At 33.7% G+C, this 13,108-nt stretch overlaps 1 protein-coding gene across 1 annotated transcript in view; it reads left to right on the top strand.

Annotated features, from left to right (window-relative positions):
- The window catches only part of TTC37 (tetratricopeptide repeat domain 37), a 93,860-nt gene that overhangs the window by 27,356 nt on the left and 53,396 nt on the right, over positions 1 to 13,108 (top strand). The window contains exons 13-25 of the mRNA XM_011944277.1: positions 531 to 670; positions 3,069 to 3,155; positions 3,242 to 3,345; positions 4,463 to 4,589; positions 5,219 to 5,398; positions 5,719 to 5,843; positions 6,770 to 7,023; positions 8,262 to 8,364; positions 11,755 to 11,931; positions 12,022 to 12,166; positions 12,328 to 12,406; positions 12,492 to 12,553; positions 12,666 to 12,722. Of these exons, the coding sequence (XP_011799667.1) occupies positions 531 to 670; positions 3,069 to 3,155; positions 3,242 to 3,345; positions 4,463 to 4,589; positions 5,219 to 5,398; positions 5,719 to 5,843; positions 6,770 to 7,023; positions 8,262 to 8,364; positions 11,755 to 11,931; positions 12,022 to 12,166; positions 12,328 to 12,406; positions 12,492 to 12,553; positions 12,666 to 12,722 (1,640 nt within the window). The remainder of the gene's footprint in view (positions 1 to 530; positions 671 to 3,068; positions 3,156 to 3,241; positions 3,346 to 4,462; positions 4,590 to 5,218; positions 5,399 to 5,718; positions 5,844 to 6,769; positions 7,024 to 8,261; positions 8,365 to 11,754; positions 11,932 to 12,021; positions 12,167 to 12,327; positions 12,407 to 12,491; positions 12,554 to 12,665; positions 12,723 to 13,108) is intronic.

The following is a 13,108-nucleotide window of genomic DNA, read 5'->3' as shown; positions in this document are numbered from 1 at the left end:
TAATTTCTCGGATATAGAGAGGGGAAACCTTAGGCATCTTGGGAGCCTATTTGAATGTGACAGGGTGAGGGGTGGGGACAGGAAATCATGAAAGTCGTTCACTGTTTCTGACCCACCTGGTAGCTTGCCCTCTGTAACTGAGAAATAGTTCACCTTGGTCCATTCTAATTCAGCTGCTTTCCCCTTCCAGTATCTTTATTTCTTATATTTGTTACAGGTGCTTTAGTTATGGGCTAACCTTTGTTGTTTAGCAGATATAGACAGTCATTGTCATTTTTTAGGATGTTCAGTTTTATTATATGTTGTGTGAAGATAGAGGTTTTAAATTCAGATATGCTCTGTTTTAAATTCAAGTCTTTCCATAAGGAATTCAGGGAAGAATTTATATTTAACTTTGAGTTATTCTTCATGTATATTGTTTTGGAAATTTATGCTTATTGTATCTGCAATTTATTATATGTCATCCTTAAAAAAGAAAAAATACTGAAGTGATATGGCTGTCTTCATTTGGATACCCTTAATTTTGTCAGCTCTGAAGATCATAGATAATCTTGGTGCGTCTGGTGACCGTCTTTATCAGAGGAATCTTTGTCTTCGTTTGAAAGCAGAGGCTTTGATTAAACTCTCAGATAATGACTCTTCAGAGGAAGCAATTCGTACTCTTGATCAGGTAGTCTTACCAAGTTTGTTTCTTCAACTCTAGTTAGGTTTCCAGTCAACCAGGCAACAACCATTCTATGCCTACTATGAATATTTACTTATACAGATTTTGTGTTTGAGGTATGAATTCACCACATCTGCACTTTCCTAAGTCATTCATACATTTGGGAACTTGTAGAGTAATTTGTTTGCCTTTTGATTAAGGACTTACAGTACTTATCATATAAGACTATTTCTTTAGTTCTAGACCTCATTCTCCTTTCTTCCTGTTGCCCTCTTAGGTTATTGCTACTTGATTATTATTAATTTGAGATTCTAAATTTTTTCCTCCAGGAAATATTCTGCAGATTTGACAAGAATAATTAAGGACACTGTTAGCTTCATGGTAGAGAATGTTTGTTTCATTCAAAGAAAGATTGATATTTCATAATGAAACCAATTTCTTAGTGTTTTGAGTTCAAGCAATTTGAAATTCCATACTAAAAAAACTATAACTGGTAAATTAAGAATTATAACATTATACCCTAAAGATTTTTGTCAGGTAAAGACTATTACTGGTCTAAAATTAAAATTGAGTTTTTAAATTAGTTTTATATATTTCAAAGGGCTTTGTATTTCATGATATTTCTTTGAAATCAGAACCGTTGTCAGCATCCTTCAAGAATTAATATTTTCTTGTTTTCTTTTTGCTATCCCACCAATAGTGTATTTTGTGTGAATGCTTTATAAAGGTTTTTCAAATAGTGTTTTTACAAAAAGACAAACAACTGCTAGTTTGGAGAACTAGCAGAGTCTAGGTCTGAGATAGAAAATGTACAAGATGAACGAAGAACACCTTGTCTTGCTAGAAAGCAAGAAACTGTAAAAGGGCTCAGACTACAAAAGGGCTCAGGAGCTAGCATAAAGAGATTCTTACTGGCTAAAGAGGGCATTACTAATGTGGTATATTGAAACACATCAAATATGTTAAATCCATGTGTTCATGATGATACAGAAAACAAATCAGCAAATGTCCTCCAGAAAACAAATCTTTGGGAGGATGCTAAAAACTCAACTGTCTAGAATAAAGGCATTTATCCTGCCTTTTCTATCTGGATCATTCCTCAGAATAATGAAATAATGAAGGGAGGAGAAATGTGTCTTTGTTGAAGTATTCTGTCTAATAAGAGAAGATGACAGAAAATCACCATTTTGCAATCCTCAGTGAATTAATAGATCTAGGTGTCAAGGGTTAGTGGCTGCTAACATCACAGAAAGACAATCAGGCTGAGCACAGTGGCTCATTCCTCTAATCCCAACACTTTGGGAGGCCGAGGCAGGCAGATCACTTGAGGTCAGGAGTTTAAGACCAGCCTGGCCAATATGGTGAAACCCCATCTCTACTAAAAATACAAAAATTAGTCAGGCTTGGTGGTGTGCACCTGTAATCCCAGCTACTTGGGAGGCTGAGGCAGGAGAATCACTTGAAGCCAGAAAGCAGAAGTTGCAAGTCAAGATCACACCATTGCACTCCAGCCTGGGCATTGAAGCAAGACTCTGTCTCAAAAAAAAAAAGAAAAAAAAAAAGACAATCAGACACAAACAAGTGCAAATACACCTGAAGACCTAAGGTATCATTGGGAATCTTCAAACCTCTAAATCCAACTACTAATAAATACAGGGAATAAATACTAATAAATACTAATAAATTCTGTAAATATACAGAAAATACAGGGAACCAAGGAACATGTTAAACACCTTGAGAATACATTTAGCAAAATCCAGACTCTGAGAAACTGTGACAAATAGGCCATATTTTTCAACAGTTAAATTGTAAGGAACAAAAAAAAGAGGAAGGGGGCCTTATTGATTAAAAGAGACTTAAGGCATATCAGTCAGTTGAAATGTATATATCTTCTTTGGATTTTGATTTTTAAAATTGTTCAAATATTTTTTGAGACAACTGAGAAATTTGATAATGTTAAGGATGTTTGTTGGTTTTAAGTATGATAATGGTAATGTGGTTATGTAACTTAGAAATGAACTTTTAGATATAGATACTGAAGTATTACAGATAAAAATTACAATATCTGGGATTTGTGTCAAAATAATCTGAGCAGAAGTGTGGTAAAATTGGTGGAGGTATAGATGAAAAAAATGATTGCTTGTGAGTTTGTGGTTTTGTGGCTGGATGATGGGTACATGTGGGTTTATTATACTAGTTTCTGTAATTTTTTTATGTATATGAGATTTTCCCTAATAAAAAGGTTATAAAGAGTGAAGATGTGTTAGTAGTGATAGAAATCAGGACCTCTATTTCTTTATTCTATTAGGATCCTGCTTTTCTGTGTTCATTCTTTAATTAAAGCAAACATTGCTGTGGTTGCGTTGAAGGAGATTTATAGCAGTTCTTCACAATTATTTTCTAGATTTCTGATGCAGATAATATCCCAGGACTTTTGGTTCTCAAAAGCTTGGCCTATCGGAACAAAGGTTCATTAGATGAAGCTACAAAGGTTGGCTTTTTTATTCAAACTGAGCATTTTTTGAGTTAAAAGTCATTTTTATTTGGGTATAGAATTGACAGGTGTCTACTTTATAGATTATGGAAGACCTTCTCTCTTCTTACCCTGACCTAGCTGAAGTTCATGCCCTTGAGGCTTTGATTCATTTCACCAAAAAGGACTATCTACAAGCAGAAAAATGGTAAGGATATATAGATAGCTCATAGAACCATTTACATCTTAGTTTTTTTGTATTTCTCAAAAATTCAAAATGAGTAGGCTTGATGAAGATTTGATTTTGTATGAATTTGATCTTTGTAGGCTTTAAGTTTTAGTATTTTTAAGAAATGTGTTTAGCATGTTGTACAGTAGCTATAAAAAATTACATGATGGGCCGGGCGCGATGGCTCAAGCCTGTAATCCCAGCACTTTGGGAGGCCGAGACGGGCGGATCACGAGGTCAGGAGATCGAGACCATCCTGGCTAACACGGTGAAACCCTGTCTCTACTAAAAATACAAAAAACTAGCCGGGCGAGGTGGCGGGCGCCTGTAGTCCCAGCTACTTCGGAGGCTGAGGCAGGAGAATGGCGTAAACCCGGGAGGCGGAGCTTGCAGTGAGCTGAGATCTGGCCACCGCACTCCAGCCCGGGTGACAGAGCAAGACTCCGCCTCAAAAAAAAAAAAAAAAAATTACATGATGGGTTTCAAATCTAATTAGCTGATCTTGGCCGGGCGTGGTGGCTCACACCTGTAATCCCAGCCACTTTGGGAGGCCAAGGCAGGTGATCTCTTAAGCCCAGGAGTTCAAGACCAGCCTGGGCAACATGACAAAATGCCATCTCTACTAAAAATACAAAAAGTAGCTGGGTGTGGTGGCACATGCCTGTAGTCCCAGCTATTCAGGAGGCTGAGGCACGAGAATTGCTTGAACCTGGGAGGTAGAGATTGCAGTGAGCCAGGACCATTCCACTGCACTCCAGCCTGGGTGACAGAGCAAGACTCAGACTCAAAAAAAAAAAAAAAAAATCTAATTAGCTGATCATCATGTTCACTAAGCAGATGTAATGTTCAGTATAGTCTGAACACTTAGCACATGGTAGTGCTAAAAGGCCACTGTGCTTTTTTAAGCTCCTCTTTTTCAAAAACAAATCACTTCTTTCCTGGTGATAATATAAATCCTAAAATAATGATTTATTTCTAATTTGGCACCTCTGAATCACTCAAACTTTGATTGTTCCAACTAGGAGTTGCCTATATTGTGTGTGTATGTTTGTGTATTTATTTTACTATTTCTTTTTATTACCCTTTGGTGACTTAGTTTTCAGACAGCTCTTGAGAAAGATACTGAAGTTGCAGAATATCATTACCAACTTGGATTAACATACTGGTTCATGGGTGAAGAGACAAGAAAAGATAAAACAAAGGCTCTTACCCACTTTCTGAAGGTAAAGCAAGTGCTGCAATTCAATTCCTAGTTGAAATGGCATTATAAAATCATAAATAATAATCATATAAGTTAGTTGCAATTACTCCTTACTGAACTGTTTTTTGTGCTTTATCTTTCGTACGTAAGGTTTTGTGATGGTGTTATATGGGTTTTCAAGGAAAAAATTAAAACATAAAATGTAAAAGTTACTTTTTAAGAAGCATGTGTTCTAGAAAACGAGACATAATTATCTCTGGTAAACAACTCTTTTTAGGTAATTTTCACTGTAGTTTTATGAGCATACAAGTTAGATGTTTAAATTCCTGTTTTTTTAGATGTTTCACATCTATAAGTCGTGCATTCTTATCTTGACTTGTAAGAGCAGATTAATTCAGTAACAGCTCTAATTTCACATTTCCTTTACCAAAAAAGAAAATATTTTTATACTTCCATTTACTTTCTATAAGCAGTGAGGGACAGCTTTCCTGTCTGTTTTAAATCTTACATTAAAGGATTTTTGGTATATTTTTGTATGTTTAATGAAATTATTTCTTTTTTCTTTAATCTGTGTATTTATCTTCTGTATTTGTAAAGATACTCATTAAATGAACTTTTAATGTCCTGGTATTATCAATATTTATTTCAAAGGCTGCAAGACTGGATACATATATGGGCAAAGTTTTCTGCTATTTAGGTCATTATTATAGAGATGTAGTGGGAGATAAAAACAGAGCTCGTGGATGTTATAGGAAAGCCTTTGAATTAGATGACACTGATGCTGAATCTGGAGCTGCAGCGGTTGACTTAAGTGTGGAGCTTGAAGATATGGTATGTCTAATAACCACTTTTGCTTTTTGTTTTTTTATCCTGAGTATATAAATGAAAATATTTTTATATATGTATATTTGAAAGTTATTAGTTTTTTTCTATAGGTGCAATATAAATATTTTTGCCTCTTATAAGTAAAATTTTTTTCCATTGGCGGATATTAAATTACTAACCACTTATTGTTGAAACTGTAGTTTGGCGTATACCAGTGTAAGTTTAAAAAATCAGAAGTGGGAAATGAAAATATATTTGTGTACTTTACATGAGCGTTCTTTTTATAATGTTCAATATATCTAATATTAGTATTTTCTTCTTATTAGGAAACTGCTTTAGCTATCCTAACAACAGTAACTCAAAAGGCAAGTGCTGGAACGGCAAAATGGGCCTGGCTTAGGCGAGGACTATACTATTTGAAAGCTGGTCAGCATTCTCAAGCAGTGGCTGAGTAAGGCACCTTATTGTATTTAAACTATGTTAGACAAACATAACGTTCCTTAAATTAAGCATTATTTATACCCCAAATGAACTTTACAGATTGTCTCTAACCAGGTTGTATTTTGAGAGAAGAAATAACAAAATTACTTTATGATTGATTGGTATTTGTTGTCTGTAGGGCAGTGGAATTGCAGAGATGGATTAATGGTATCCTGTTGTTGAGGAGATAGCCAGATTAGTGAACTGAAGTCTTAATAAATATGTATAGTAGTTCTCAATAGAAATTTTAGTGATGAGAAGCCAAGATACATATCTTTATTGTTCTGCTGGCATACATTGTTTTTGGCAAGGGAGACATTTGGCAGCTTAAAGGGCATTGGGAGCAGCTCATATATGATCAATTTGAGTCATTTGGTTTGAACAGTACTTTGTAAATAAATGTATTTGGATCAAGAGTTGTTTCTGGTTTATGTTAGTATCTAGAGTACAGGCATTTTCACAGAAACGGAATCTGATCAGATATTTAAAGCATGCCTATTGTTTCCGTATTTAAACTGCGGTATTTTTGTTTGGTAAAAGGATTGCTGGTGGGGGATTATGGACTGATGAGACAGACTGAGATGGACACCTGTCCTGGTAGGATAGAAAACTCAAGTTCTTTGAGATAATCAAGGAAAAGAAATTTTGTTCAGCACTTTTTCAAAAAAAAGCATTTTATTCTTATTTGTTCCAAAATTAAAATAACATTTCTTAGTATTAAAAAAATTAATCATAAAAGGAACAGATTTACCTACTTTAAATAGCACTTTTATAAGTAGAGGGAGCCACAGGTATATATGTAATTCAATTACTTGAATTATTTATTTTATATTTTCCTTTCAGATTTGGAGATAGTTCCATAACTTTTAGTTCTCTTACGGTTTTTTAAAATTTTAGTTTACAGGCAGCATTAAGAGCAGACCCAAAGGACTTCAATTGTTGGGAATCATTAGGAGAAGCATACTTAAGCAGAGGAGGCTACACAACAGCTTTGAAGTCCTTCACAAAAGCCAGTGAGCTGAACCCAGAATCCACATACAGTGTGTTTAAGGTTGCAGCAATACAGCAAATCCTAGGCAAATATAAGGAGGCTGTAGCTCAATACCAGATGATCATTAAAAAGACAGAAGATTATGTGCCTGCTTTAAAAGGTAATTTATTTTTAATAGCTTCTTTGACTTTTATGATCCTGAAGTATAAAATCTTTGAGTAGATTTCCTGCCTAAATGTATTGAATAACTTGAAAAAAGGACTTCTTTAGTCAACAGCAAGCATCCAGTATGAACCTCTTACAGTATAACTTATATAAATTTGAATATAAAAAGATCAAATCTTGTTTCATAAGTTAATAAATAGTAATAGGATAGAGATTTAACTTGTAGACAAACAGTATAACTATTAGATCTAAAAAATGATCTCTAAAACATGTTTCCCTATTCTTTCATTTTGATAATTAATTCATTATGTCTCCAGAATATCTTAATACCTTTCATTACTTTGTAGGTTGTATAAGCTCATTAAAATTTTTTTAAACTTTAGAGATAACTTGCTTTGTTTTATAGTTATCTAAGTTATTTTTGGTAATATAAAATAAAATACCACCATCCATATATAGCCTACATTTTTAATGATTGTATTAAAAAACTGGGAGCTCATTATATGTGCTTACTCTCCTCCATTTCCTTCTTCTTTTTTTTAAAGAAACTGTTTTTTTTCTGTTTTTTTTTTTTTTTAAAGAACACTTTACAAATTTTTGTGTCATCCTTGCTCAGTAGCCATGCTAATCTTCTTTTTATCATTCAAGTTTTGGTATATGTGCTGCTGAAGTGAGCACATAAATAGTGTAAATAGTATATTGTAAGTGACAAATAACTTAGGGCTTGAAACTTTTTTTTTAATTTTGTAAAACTTTCCTCAAGAGAAGGAGAACTCACATTTATGAAATCTTTACTAGGCACTTTAGGAAATCACTATTTCATTTAATTCTTATAGTATAGCTTGCTATACAGATTTTAATATAAAAAGATCATATCTTGTTTCACAATAGTTAATAAGTAGTAATATGATGGAGAGTAACATACAGATAATATCCGCATTTTTGTAGCCAAAGTTTTAGCAAGTGAGTAACTTGCCCAAAGACAAGGAAATTCTTGAGTTCCATAGATAACTTTTTAATAACTTCTAGTGCATGTTTATTTACTCCAACAGAACTCTTCCATTTGAATTTCTTATTGAATCGATGTAGGATCATGCTTTAAGATAATTTTATAACATACCATTAAGTTTTATTTTCTAGAAAGTGCTTTAAAATAACACCAATAAATTTATTTGAAGTTCATTTTAAGTGTTTATGTGTTTTAATAACAGTGACAAACTTACCTGATTTTAGGTTTGGGTGAATGCCATCTTATGATGGCAAAAGAAGCTCTAGTTGATTATCTTGATGGAAAAGCTGTAGACTACATAGAAAAAGCACTGGAATATTTTACTTGGTTCGTATTATTCTTATTATTTATTGTTTATTTTTGTAATATTATAATGAAGCCAAATTTAGAAGATCATTTTATGTATTCTGCTAGATATAGCAATTACTCAGAATGTCAAACATAAAGAATAACAGACAAGCCGATTAATTCTGTAACATACATATTGTATTAATTTTGCACTTGGGGAAACAGATGTAATTTCTTCTGCTTTTAGTAGTGGCTGGCATCCTAGATGCATAGGAAAGAATAGGAAGGAAGGAGCAGTCTGCTTGTGGAGCAGCAGCTCTGACACCATGTGTTAGTGTTCTCTTTCAGTAGGCCTGGAAACGAGTATCTTTAATTGGAACCAATTGGGAAATAGGGCTGTAGGTGCTCAATACACTTTACATTCAGTGGTAAGAGCCAATTGTAGGATTATTAGTAGGCGTTGAAGGTAAGGGAAAATGACAATCCGATTGCTTCTGAAGAGAAACTGTGAAGGAAAAAAGTGATGTGTCTAATAACAAGGAAGGAATCAGAAAATTTCGAGTAGATTTGGCATTTTATAGAACTGTGAACTCATTTGTTAGGTCAGAAAAAGTGTTATATGTGGTAGATGACTTCCAAAAGTCCACGAGTTAGATGTACATTTGAATTTTTTATAACTCTTAAACATCTTCTACTTTCCTGCTTGGTTTCTCCTCTGTTTTCTATTTATTGGTTGTTCCAGAATTGCTTTTCATATGAACCAAATATGAAATGAAAACTAACCCTTTTTTATCTCACTGAATTTTATTCCTTCTTTTCAAGTCTCACATAATATAGTTCTTTCTAAAGAGAAGGGTACTGTGTAAAGGGCATGCTTTATTTGAACTGGTATTTAAGAGTAAATGTGAACCTTTGGGTGACAGTACCTTAGCTATAAATACTGCCTTCCTGAGCCTAGGATATATTATTCTGGATAACATGTAACATAACCCATTAGAAGGTGGCATATAAAACAATTATTATCTCCAAATGTATATTTGCTTCTAGAATTACAAGGTGTTAATACTATCACAATTATTGTGTAAGAGTGATATAAGTTACTTCAATTTATAGATATTTTATTTTTATTGAACTTAAAATAAGAATTTAGGCTGTTAAAATTGCCTCTGTTTTACTTTTCCCCTCTTTTTTCATTTTTTGCTGTCAATCTTAGAAATTTTGCTAAGATATTTAGGCAAAGGAACTCCAAATCGTATTGCCCTTCTGATTCTCGGTAGGCTTTTAGTCATGACCACAATAATTAATATTATTTCTTAGGAAGACATTGGAAAATGATTTTTGGCTGGACTCCATGAGTAGAAAAGGCTATGAAAAATGTTCCATCTGCTTATCCATCTGCCAGTAACATAGCAGCTTGTGATAGCTGATTATTGAGACTTGGCTTAAATGAAATTGCCATGTTTTATTTATAAGATCTTGAGAAGAGAAAAATGAAGAGAAATGTATAGCTGAAGTTTTTCTCATTCTAAAAGGAATTGCCCTCTGTCACCATAATTAATATTTCTCTTTGCTTTTTGAGCTTGTTCATTCAGTCTGCTCTTGTTTCAATAAATATAGTTCTTCAGATTTTCATGTTTAGATTTTTGGTTTTTTTTTTTTGGTCTCAGGGTATTAATGTTCAACATCACCAATCATCAGGAAAATGCAAATCAAAACCACAGTAAGGTATCATCTCACCCCAGTTAGGATGTCTGTTATTCAAAAGACAAAAAATAAAGGCTGGCAAGGATGTGGAGAAGAGGGAACTCATATGGTTTATGGGAATGCAAACTAGTATAGCCACTGTGGAGAACAGTATGGAGTTTTCTCAAAAAACTGCAAGTAGAAAGACCATATGATCCAGCAATCCCACTACTGGGAACTTATCCAAAGGAAAGAAAATCATTATATCCAAGAGACATCTGTACCCTCATGTTAATTGCAGCACTCTTCACAATAGTCGAGATATGTAATCAACCTAGATAGTCAACAACAGATGAATGGATAAAGAAAATGTGGCATTTATATACAATGGAATACTATTCAGCCATAAAAAAGAATGAAATTCTATCATTTAAGGCAACTTGGATAGAACTGGAGGACATTATGTTAAATGAAATAAGCCAGGAACAGAAAGTTAAGCACCATATGTGCTTACTCATATGTGGAAGCTAAAAAAAAAATTGATCTCATAGAAGTAAAAAGTAGAACAGAGGATATTAGAAGCTAGGAAGGGTAGGGGAAAGGGATATAGGGGTAGTATTTGTTAAAGGACACAAAATTATGGCTAGGTACAAGGAATAAGTTCTAGTGTTCTGTAGCACTGTAGGATGACTATAGTTAACAATAATATATAGTCTCAAATAGCTAGAAGGATAGTGAACATTCCTAACACAAAGAAATGATAAATGTTTGAGATTATTAATGTGCTAATTACCCTGATATGATCACGATACATTATATGTATCAAAAAATCTCTGTACCCCATGAATATATATAGTTATGCCAATTAAAAAATAAAATTTATAAAAATCTTTCAGATCTTACCAAGTATATTTGGTACATTTTATTTGAGGTGTCTTCATTGATTTTTTTGCTGCCATAACAAAATACCACAGACTGGTTAATTTACAAAGAATAGAAGTTTATTTGACTTGGTTCTGGAGGCTGATAAGTCCAGAAGCGTGGTGCTGGCATCTTGGTGAGGGTCATCCTATGGCAGAAGGGCAGAATGCAAGAGAAAAAAAAAATGGAACTGAACCTACCCTTTTATCAGGAGCTCACTCCTGTGACAACTAACCCATTCTTACAATAACAGTATTAATCCATTTGGGGGACAGAGCCCTCATGACATAATCACCTCTTAAAGGTCCTACTTCTCAACATTGTTGCCCTGGAGATTGAGTTCCCAACTCATGAACTTTGTGGGGACGTAGTCAAAACTACACAGCATGAGAGAAGATCTAAAAGCAAAAACCTGAGTTTACAATGGTCAGTTGTAAGAGAGTTACGAACTTTACTACCTTGGTCATTGCTTAAACACAAAAAGCATAGTTTTAACATTTTAATATTAAAAGAAAATTGGTCCTGGAAAACTTATTTATTTATTTGTGTGATTGCTGCTACTTCTAATAAAAATGGTGAAGAGTAACCAAAAAAAAGTGTCCACAAAATTTCTGGCACTTAAAGTAATCCCTTCCTCCCTCCCTTTCTCCTTTTCTTCTTCCCTTCCTATTAGGGAGGTGGTATGATATAATTCAGTTAGGAGGAGATTAGTAAAGCATTTGCAGTGCTTAGGGTACAGTTTTTCTGGTTTAAGTAATAATCAGGGAGATAAGCTTCATGCTTTTTATAAATAATTTATAAGAATCACATTGTTTCTTTTTTTAGTGCTCTACAGCATCGAGCTGATGTGTCCTGCCTCTGGAAGCTAGCTGGGGATGCTTGTACCTGTCTGTATGCTGTCTCACCATCTAAAGTAAATGTTCATGTTTTAGGAGTCCTTCTAGGTCAGAAAGAAGGAAAACAAGTATTAAAGAAAAATGAGCTCCTCCACCTTGGAGGAAGGTAATTTGCAAAGATTGCCAGTTAATAACATTTGAATTGAATTAAGGCATTGTAACAAAAACCATAACATTCACTTTTGTATTCCCATAGGTGTTATGGTCGTGCATTAAAACTGATGTCTACATCTCATACATGGTGTGATCTTGGAATTAATTATTATCGCCAAGCAAAACATCTAGCAGAAACAGGCAGCAACATGAATGATCTTAAGGAGTTGCTGGAGAAATCTTTACATGTATGGTTTATATAAATTTTTTGTAAACTTTTTAAAAAGCTAAATGCTTTTCTCAAAGATGTTTTGAAGTAAATAGTGTTTTCACATAAAACCACCTATATCTTGATATACATGCTGCTATTCCAAGAAATAAAAATTAATCTAATTTAACTTCTTTTCAGTGTCTGAAAAAAGCAGTGAGACTCGACAGTAATAATCACTTATACTGGAATGCTCTTGGTGTGGTTGCATGTTACAGTGGTGAGAATTGAGTAACACTTCAATATTTTTAGAAGATTGTATATTTCAAACAAAGTTCAGTTTCATCAAGTTCTGTATTTTTTAGGTATTGGAAATTATGCCCTTGCTCAGCACTGTTTCATCAAATCAATCCAGTCAGAACAAATTGTGAGTATTCTATGTGTCTATGAAAAATAACTTCAAAATTTAGTATTACTAATTTTCTGAGACTTTCAAGTAGACAAGGGGCATATTTTTAAAAAAAATGTATGTTTTTTAGAATGCTGTTGCATGGACCAACTTGGGAGTGTTATACCTCACAAATGAAAATATTGAGGTAAATATGTTGCCTGTCTGTCATATTTAAAATAAAAAAATTTTTCTATGTTATTATCTCCTCAGTAGCTCAACTTCTTGTGGAGAAATGTTTTTGCATATCGTTAGCTAGCCAGTATGCTCTCCAGTATGCTAGTTAATTGATGATATTCAATTTATGTTGAATAATTAATGTGTAAGATTTATTTTCCTTTTTATGACCTTCAAGAAACTTCTGATTTTATGATTATGTTGGTTTTTCATTTAGAGATTAAGACAGTTCTATTCTGAATCAATTTGGCATTTTTTTTATCTGTACACATGTAAGAGAAGTCCTGTGTAGATGGTGTTGGGGGTGGAGTGGATAAGCGCAAGGGAGACAGGTAGTAGCAATCTCTAGAAGCTTAA

This window comes from Colobus angolensis, unplaced genomic scaffold (genome assembly GCF_000951035.1).
Source record: "Colobus angolensis palliatus isolate OR3802 unplaced genomic scaffold, Cang.pa_1.0 Scaffold23, whole genome shotgun sequence".
NCBI lineage: Eukaryota > Metazoa > Chordata > Mammalia > Primates > Cercopithecidae > Colobus > Colobus angolensis.
Note: the sequence above shows the minus strand (reverse complement) of the source record. Positions and strands in the feature narration are given on the sequence as shown.